The 9,808-nt window shown below is 42.6% G+C and overlaps 1 protein-coding gene across 1 annotated transcript; it reads right to left on the bottom strand.

Moving 5' to 3' along the window:
- Positions 1–7,319: 7,319 nt before the first annotated feature.
- Positions 7,320–8,628, bottom strand: LOC119326775 (centromere protein C-like). Its single transcript, XM_037600386.1, has 4 exons — positions 8,518–8,628; positions 8,227–8,341; positions 8,044–8,130; positions 7,320–7,645 (listed from the first exon to the last, which is right to left on the bottom strand). Exons 1-4 carry the CDS (start codon positions 8,536–8,538, stop codon positions 7,518–7,520), a joined length of 351 nt encoding a protein of 116 aa, XP_037456283.1. The 5' UTR covers positions 8,539–8,628; the 3' UTR covers positions 7,320–7,517.
- Between the last annotated feature and the right edge of the window lie 1,180 nt (positions 8,629–9,808).

The raw sequence follows: 9,808 nt of genomic DNA, 5'->3' as shown, positions 1-9,808 counted from the left end.
ACCGGAACCCCCCGGGGGAAGATATGGGCCATAGGAGGGAGGCAAGCCAGCCCACAAGAGGTGGCGTGCCCCCCACAAGGGAGGAGTCCGAATTGGACAAGGGGAGGGGGCGGCGCCCCCCCCCCCTTTTCCTTCTCCTTCTCTCTCTCCTTCCCCCTTTCCCCCTCCGGTAAAAGGAAGGGGGGGCGAATCCTACGAGGAGCCCAAGTAGGACTCCTCCTACTTGGGGCGCGCCTAGGGACGGCCTCCTCCTCCTCCCTCCTTTATATACGTGGGGAGGGGGGCGCCTAGAACACATATCAATTGTTCCAAGCCGTGTGCGGCGCCCCCTCCACAATTTACACCTCCGGTCATATTCACGTAGTGCTTAGGCGAAGCCCTGCGCGGATAACTTCACAATCACCGTCACCACGCCGTCGCGCTGACGGAACTCTCCCTCGACACTTTGCTCGATCAAGAGTTCGAGGGACATCATCGAGCTGAACGTGTGCAGAAATCGGAGGTGCCGTACGTTCGGTGCTTGATCGGTTGGATCGAAAAGACGTTTGACTACATCAACCGCGTTAAGCTAATGCTTCCGCTTTTGGCCTACGAGGGTACGTGGACACACTCTCCCCCTCTCGTTGCTATGCATCTCCTACGTAGATCTTGCGTGAGCGTAGGAAATTTTCTTGAAATTGCATGCTACGTTTCCCATCAAGAGAGGCCTGGCAAAGTCGGTGCATTACTTTCTGCTCTGAAGATGGCGGCGACGACACAGAGAGTGCGTCAGACCAGCTTATGCCCCAAACCCAGTATGTGGCTTGGTTGGGGCCTCTGGCTTTAGATGTTAGGCATTTGTGCGATGTCTGTTTGGTGTTAGCCTCGGACTATCGGCACCCCTTCATCAGGTGGATAGGAGTAGCGACAGTTGTTGCTAGGATGGCGGCTTCAGACTACCTGATGTATTAATTTATAATGTCTTTGTGAATAATTAATAAAATGGTTGCATGCATCGCCCAGATGCAGAGGCCGGGGTAATCTTCCATCAAAAAAAAAAGATGTCCGACAAGAAATCTAAATGAGGGGGCTCACCTACCATTGGCTATGCATGACAAGTTGATTTACTAGACTTGTTACACATAAGTCTCCTGAAAAACGAATTTGGGTCAGTCAATTTTAAGCCATTAATTTCTTCTTGAAGATCCGTGCTTTATTTTTTTTACTGTTGTGTTTGCTATCATGTTTTGGGCCAAAATTTGACTGACCATTATTTTGGGTTAGTGGATTCCTTACTGGGTGGAAGCCCATTTCATGTTTTATGGGCCGTTGATGCTTCCTTTTTTTTCTAGTGATTTTATGCCTTTTTTCTTTTCTATTTCTTTTTCTTAGTATGTTTTTATGGGTATTTTTTTAGATGTTGGATGAGTGCAAAATGTATACACATAAATACAATATAAAATGCATATAAATTATATTAGAGTGTGGAAGCTGCACCATTATATGTTTATTTCTTACATAGTAGATAAGTGCAAAGATGTGTCCAAATTTTTTTCAGTTTTTTATTTCCCATTTTCTTAAAATAAAAAACTTCATTATTGTTAATTTGTTATTATGTTTTAGTTTTCATTTTCTATCTTCTTTAAGGTTGATACCAATGTCAGTAAATCATTACTTCCTTCCACTAAAAAAACATTCCTTCTTAAGAAGCATTTTTTCTTCTGAAATTACACCATTATATGCTCATTCTTGCATATATGACACTAATTCATCCTTATTAGAAAATTTATTTTTTGTTTGTGCTTTAGTTTGTTTCATTTTCTTTCTTCTTTATTGATAATACCAATGCCAATAAATTCATTTCTTGTTAGGAAACATTATTTCTTTTAAATCCGACTATTATATGCTTATACTTGCATATGAAAAAGCGTAATGTCTGTGTAAATTGTGTGGAAATATTATCATTGTTTGTTTTTATTTATTTCTTCTGAAAGGGTAATTCCAATGCCACAAACTTCATTCTTTCTTAGAAAACATCACTATTTTGTTTTTTCTTTTGTTTTTGTTTCATTTTCTTTCTTCTTTAAGGGTAATACCAATGCCGTTAAATTATTTTCTTCTTAGGAAACTTCATTATTTCGAAATTCCACTATGTTATGCTTGCATATTATAAAAAAGTAATTCCTGTGTAAATTGTGTGCAAAGTTTGTTACTGGTCGTTATTTTTATTCTTTTCTTCTTGAAGGAAAATACCATTGTCGCTAATTCATTCTTCCTTAGAAACTCCATGATTATTATTGCTTCATTTTATTTATGATTTAAGGGTAATTCCAATGCCACCAAATTCACATCTTCTAAGGCGACTTCATTTTTTCTAAGATTCCACTATTATATGATTTTTCTTGCATATTATAAAAAGTGTAATTGGTTTTTAAATTGTATGAAAATTTGTCTTTTTATTAAAAAATAATTATCATATTTCTTCTTAAAGGTTAATACCAATGCCACTAAGTCATTCTTCCTTTGAAAACTTCATTATTTTATTTTAGTTTTATTTGTCTTTTTCATTCTTTATTTTAAGGGTAATACAAATGCCACAATTTATTCCTTCATTGGAAATTCCATTTTTCTGAAATTCCACTATTATATGTTTAATCTTGCTTCTATGAAAACCGCAATTTATTTGTAAATTATGTGCAAATTTTTGTCATTTTTATTTTATTTTTTATTTATTTAGAAGAAAGGTTAATTCCAATTCCACTAATTTAGTACTTCTTAGGAAAAAAATTGGCGAAATTCCACTAGTTTATGCTTATTATTGCATATATTATAAAATATTACCAGTCATGTTTAAACTTTGTGGAAATTTTGTCAGTAGTAGTTTTAATTTTTTAATTTCCTTGTTTCTTAAAGAGTAATACCAAAGCCACTAATTCATTCTTTCTTGGAAAACTTTTTTTGTTCTTCTTTATTTTTTATTTATTCTTTAAGGTGACACTAGCACAAACATTAGAATTTCAGGCGGCTGATCATTTTTCTTCGTTTGGTTATTAGAAAACTATGATATTACTAAAATGTGAATTACCCTAACAATTGGCAAATTTTAATATGGTATTTTCTTCGTGAGTGGGCATTTCAATAATTTAAGTTTAAAATAATATATTGTGTGACATGAAATAAAAGCTCCAGCTCCCTATAGCAGACGCATGTACATTATAGTGTACGCACGCAGAGCAGAACCAATCTATTGTGCCTAGGCCAGAACAGTTAATTTGATTTATAAGAAGTTTTTGAAATTTTCCGGCTAGTTCAAAAACTCCACATATATGGCCAAATAATATTATATATTTCATCAATTTGGAGACATGGCCAGCTCATCTAGCCGGCTCAACTCGAACCATCATTCTAGTTAGGAAAACGTTTCCAGCCGGGACGCCGGCCGAAACGTTGCGCCGGTCTCATGCCAACCATCTGATCGTGATTAGATCCCACGCCTACACACACCATCTGCATACGTGCTTTTTCTGGCCCACCAACCGCTGCAGCCCTCAAACCTTATCCTCTTCTCCACATCGTCTTCTCCATTCGTTCTCTCCCTCACTGTGGTTCATCGTGCCCAATGCGTTCTCTTCCTCGTCTTCTCCATGGATGCTCTTTCTCCACCCTCTTCCCTGTCATGGCCAGCGAGCCGCCTCCCCGTCTTTCCTTCCCACTTCAGCCACGGCGGCACGCACGAACTCCCCCAGAGACGCCGTGAGTTCGTCCTGGTCACCCCCAGGACGCGCACGATGAGCATGCTGCTAGGAGAGGCACTGGATTGGGCCACGGCCATGCGAGGCGCGATGGTGTTCCCTCGGGATGCTACAACGGTGCACCCGAAGACAGTGCTACAACCAGCATTAGCCGGAGCTGGAGATGACGACCACAGGTGTTGCAACCGGCAACCGTCGATGTTGTAATGAGGTGTTGTCGGTACGATGGGCAGTCGAGGTTGCTACAACCGGCACCTGAGAAAGCTACAACCGGCGAGAAAAAAAGCTTCAACCGGAGGGAAGACGAAAGCTGGGACCGGCACTACAGAAGCTGCAACCGGTGTTTGAGAAAGCTACAACCGTTGATGGAAAAAAAGCTTCAACCGGTGACAAAAAAGGCTTCAACCGGAGGCGACATAAGCTACGAACAACACAAGAAAGCTGCAACCTGCTATGGCGAAGCTGCAACCGGCGTCTGAGAAAGCTTCAACCGGCACGGTGAGCTAAAGATGGTGCCAGAGGTGATGCCGGTGAGAAGCAGATGATACACAGTGGTGCTGCGATGAGTCGGCGAAGAAGCTACAACCAAACGGCGAGAAGCTACAACCCTTATCATTGGCCGACCAGCAAGCACGAGCGGCCGCCGGCGAGCATGGCACCACGAGAGCCCGTTGAGCACGGGGCGCGGGTGGCCGACAAGAGCGGCCCTGGAAGCCGAGGACGAGCGCAGGCGGCCGGCGAGCGCGGAGTCCGGCATGCGCGGACACAACTTCCCCAATGTTCGATCCTCCTCCTCGTGTTGACTTTTTTATGAGAATCACCGGGGGAGGAGTTCCTCCACCTGAATATATTACTCAAAGTGGCCAAAATGCCAGAGGAGTGGCCTAGTTTATAAGGAAAATCGGATCGAAAACCTGAACAAATCGACCCGTTTATAAGGAAAACCGGGCCAAAAACCGTACAAGGCACGTCCAAGCTAATAGGCATAAGACCATCACCACGAGAGACGCAAGTAGATGTGGGGTGTCGTCGGGAGATCACAATACCAGGACTTTACAAACAGCCGAACGCATCGGTGAGCATACCGACCCCCATGGCACAATTCAGGAGCATCCACAATCAACAAGTGTCATCCCAGACACAAACCTTGACTGGGGCTCCGCCACAGGAAAACGGAACGATTAGCAACTTTGAAAGGCATCTTGCGCCAACCTTGAGCAAAGATGAGCCGAGACAACACCAAGAGCACGAAGCTCGCCGCAACACAATGGCAATCATGAGAGGTTCTTGAGCAACCATTACCATCCTGAGCTGCACGAGAACACCACCACCGTAGACGAAGAGCTCCAATCAACCGAGATCATCCATGGTGCGTCAAGGCTATTGGTGCAGCCGAAGGGCAATGAGTGACCGAGTCCACACCTGAACGAAGAGTCACACACGAACGAGGCTACAACACAACAGCGGCACCGCCGGCGAAGCCGAAGGGCATCAAGGAGCCGAGTCTACACCCGGATCGCTTCACCGTACACACCAGCGCAAGCCGGCCGCGCCACCACCAGTCCACCACCATATCACACACCACCACCGACCCTAGTCTGCCGCACAAACACACCACCAGATAGCCAAAGTACCGCCGCCGAACACCAAAGAACACCACCAACCAGCCACCGTCGATCCCAAGTGGCCGCACCACCACCACCACCATCTCCGCAGCGAGCAACACACGCACAACAACCAGTCGCAAAGGTTCTCACAAACAGATTAAAACCCTTGATCCTGCTACTGGTTCACCCAACCAAACTGGGTTCATTTCAGGCCGTTGCATCGCTGAAAACTTCGTCTACACTGCCGACCTCGTCGGCCACACCAGAAAGCCCCCCTGCAATGGTAATTAAATTAGACTTTAGCAAAGCCCTCGACTCGCTCTCTTGGGACTCCCTTTTATCCGTCCTACGTTGCCGTGGCTTCCCGTTTAAATTCACAGTTTGGATTCACGACCTCCTCTCCACCGGGAAAACCGCAGTTATGCTCAACGGGATACCAGGGAATTGGATTAATTGTAAGAACGACCTTAGGCAGGGAGACCCCATTTCATCTTACCTCTTCATTATCGTTGCAAATGATCCAGCAGGACTGCAACCTTTCACGCCTCAGCCACCCCCTATTCCCACATCTTCCGCCAACTGTCCTACAATATGCCGATGACACACTAATCATCGCCAAAGCATCCAATGAGGGCGCCCAACAACTAAAAAACATCCTACATAACTTCGCTTTGGCCACTGGCCTCACTATCAATTTCAATAAAACAACGTTCGTGCCCATGCACGCGCCCCTCTCTTGGCAGACTCCATTGCCTCCACCATGCAATGCCCAACATCAACCTTCCCTCAGATCTACCTACGCCTTCCCCTAGCACCCACACAGCTACCCTCAAACGCCTTCCTACCTGTCATCGAGCGATGTCGAAAATTCTTTACGGGCTGGCGTGCAAAAATCCTCTCCAAAGGAGATAGGCTCATCCTACTCTCTGCAGTCCTAGACTCCATACTGGTTTATTTTATGTTTGTTTTCCTCATCCCCAAAAGCATTCTAAAAACCCTAGACTCGATTAGGCGTGCCTTCTTCTGGGCCGCAGAGGAAACGTGTACCGGTGCTCAATGCTTAGTTGCCTGGAAAAATGTGTGCAAACCAAAAAACTGTGGTGATCTAGGCCTAAAAAACTTGCATAAGCCGAACAACTGTTTGCTAATGAAATTCACGATAAAAGCTCTACTCCCGGATAAAACACCTTGGCTAGACTGGATTGCCTTGCAACACCCCAATGCTCTTATCGCCCCACAAAACAGCCACTCCTTCATCGGCCGCACTATAAACCAGCAACTTCCAGCACTCCATGCCATCTCCTTTGTTCTAACCCACTCTGGCACAAACACTTATTTCTGGCTAGACGCATGGATTCACCAGAAACCTCTTGCTACATTAAGGTGAGGTTACAGGTTGCATCAGACGGCGTAGGAAATTTTAATCCAACGCATGTGCGTCGACCGGCAGAAACTGGGCCGGTCGACCGGCGCCTAGCGTTGGCCTTCTAGTTAATGAGAGGTGACCCCACTTGTCAGATTTCTTGTTAAACTACTAGTTGCTGGGGTTTTCATTTATTAGTCCTGGAGTCTGTGTTATGTGCTAAAATTCCCTAAAAGTGTGTTTTTGGTCCAACTTACTCTGTTTCAGTTCCTAGATGCGTGGTTGGCAATCAACAACAACGTACATAGCAGGAGCTCCAATCACCCAGTGCTATCTCTGAACTTTCTTGTATGTATATGGTTTTGTTTTGTTGGTTCCTTTTCAAGAAAACTGTTTTGTTGGTTGCTATAGTGAGGTGGGAGATAGAAAATTCTTCCTTCTGAAAAGATGCCACCAGAAGTAAACGGGCCTTCTTTTGTAGGCAAGGCCTGAACCTTGGCCCTTGTTGACGACATGACTTTTTTTTTCGATCCCGAACTCACATGCACCTGAACGTTCCAAGATGTTATATTGTGACTGGCATGCAAGGACTTAAAATTTCAAAGCTCAAAGGCTAGGTTGAAACAATCAATGGAGAGAGATATCTGCCTCATCCCACATGCACAACCGTGCCTGATAAGTTGTGAAAATACAGGATACAAGTTCAAATATAGATGGCAACATCAATCTCAAAAGTTGTTGCGTGGCTAAGATAAAGCTCGCAAATCCCACAAAAGGATAGATATAAGCGTCATGACTGAAACATATCCAAGAACCTCAGTACATCCCGACTTGCGCTACAAGATCTGAATATTTTTTGGGCAGGAAGGATTCCACTCTCAGTGCAACCTTGCCATCTTCACCGCGAGAATATGATTTAATGCCTATTGCGCCGGGTAGCCTATCTGCACAAGTTACATGAAAAGAAAGTATAGTTAGGATGCCTCTTTGTGTGTAGGAATTCTAAAATGAGGGCCAAGCCGAATGTAAAAGTCCTGTGTTTTTCCTTTTGGAAGTGAAATCAGAGAAAAAAAAATCCTTCAGTTTTCCTTTGCTCTATTCATTTGAACCAAATAAATGAATAATGCTGCTAAAGGAAAATTTTCCTATTCTTATGTGCTTCCTCCACTTTCCTTACGAACCAAACAAGCCTGAATTGCCTTTTTTGTACTCTAAGAGCAGGGACAGAGTCAATAATACCATTATTAGCCAATTAGACCTCATTTCAGAGCACAAATTTCTATCAGCATCCTACATAAAAGTGACACTGCAAGAGAACAAACAACAAATCCGCCATACTTACTGCTATACAGAAACCTTTCACCAAGCCACCCCTGCAAATGCCTTGACTTTCTTCTCGTGCTTTTTCTCACTGGTGCAGGAACGAGTGCTAACAAAAGTGCATGCATGAAAATAGAGAAGATCATCAGTTAATTCAGCATTCTTCGTAAGATGTGCATGCCGCAACGTGCGGAAGAAAAAATACCTCTGCTCAGGTTTTCCCTTCCACTCGGTTCTTGCCTCTTGCTTCTCCTTTGAACTTGCTTTTGCACCTCACCTTTGTTCGGGTACCGCTGACCCATTGTACCAACTGGCTGTTGCTGAAGACACAAAACTCAGCAACGCAAAAATTAGTTGGTGTTTACTACTAGGAGAGAGGTGCAGCAAGCAATATGTAAGACATTACTACTTTTTTAACGGATATGTAAGATATTACCAACGACGAAAATTTCAGCCTAGAAGCTTGCACAGAAGAATGTTTATGAAACAAAAGTACCTCGGAATGTGTAGGTTGCATGCAAGGTTGACTTTCTCGATCAAAATTTCCAGGAGGGATCACCGAAGCATTGCTTGCCTCCCCTGCAAAGAAACTTTACTTGAGGACTCCACATATGTAAGAAAAGTCATGAAATTTATTTATACCAAGTAATTTTAAAAGTAGCTAAAGTTGACAGAAAAATGGGCATCTAAGTTGGCGGACTTTCGAAGGATAAAAAATTGGCATACTTTTTAAGGCTTGAATTTCACGGATAAATGCAAGTCATTAGAAACAATCTAAGGTGGATAAGACCCAATGATTTTTTACATTTATATATTAGTTTTAGTGGGGGAGGAAGATGTACATGGTTTATGTCCATGGCCCTAACTAGATTAATTTAATAGAATAACAAATATGATACACACTGCTAATTTAAGACATAAGAATATTTAAGCAACTTTTTAACTGAAGCAGAGCTGGAATGCAGATCAAATTTCAAGTAAAATTAGGAATTTTATGTATTTTTGATAACCTGCAGTATATAACGATGGATAAACCATGTCAATGTAACATCCGGCATATTTATCGGCATTCATTGGTTGTTTTCATCAACAGAACATAGAGAAGGTGTACCATATGTGTCAGACAAGATTGAGCTAGATGGTATTGTGGAAGAGAGTAGAGTTTCGACAGTTTTCTTTTTTTGACGTCCAACCATTTCATTAAGGAAATTGTATTTCTTATATTCAGAAATATCTGAAATAGATTGAAATGAAAAATAATTGAAAAGGTGTTAAATTGAGAAAAAGGAAAGATTGATTCCACTATGATGTGTGGGTGAGTGAGTGTATTGTACATGAAGGAAGCAACAAACAATACATTGCAGCAACAACCATAAATATTTTTCTACTGAAAGCCATCATGCCAAACGTTATTAGTTCCAAATAATGGTCACATCATGTAAGAGTAAATATTCAAAGTAAGACATCATATCAAATACTACCTCCATCCTGGTTTATTAGTCCCCCTCGTATTTTAAGTCAAACTTTGACCTTTGATTTAACTATCAAAAACTAAGTTATATACCACAGAAATAGTATCATTGAAAACCTCTTACAAATATGAATCCAACAATATAAGTTTTGTGACATACAACTTATATCTTGTTGGTCAAATCTACGGCCAAAATTTGACACAAAATACGAAGGGGACTAATAAACCCAAACGGAGGTAGTATGTGATAAGTCGTGTTAGTTGTACTATATTACTAGATGAAAACTATATGCATAATCGGAAAAGACAAGCTATG

This window comes from Triticum dicoccoides, chromosome 6B, assembly GCF_002162155.2.
Source record: "Triticum dicoccoides isolate Atlit2015 ecotype Zavitan chromosome 6B, WEW_v2.0, whole genome shotgun sequence".
NCBI lineage: Eukaryota > Viridiplantae > Streptophyta > Magnoliopsida > Poales > Poaceae > Triticum > Triticum dicoccoides.
The sequence above is the reverse complement of the archived record's forward strand: the minus strand, read 5'-3'. Positions and strand labels throughout refer to the sequence as shown.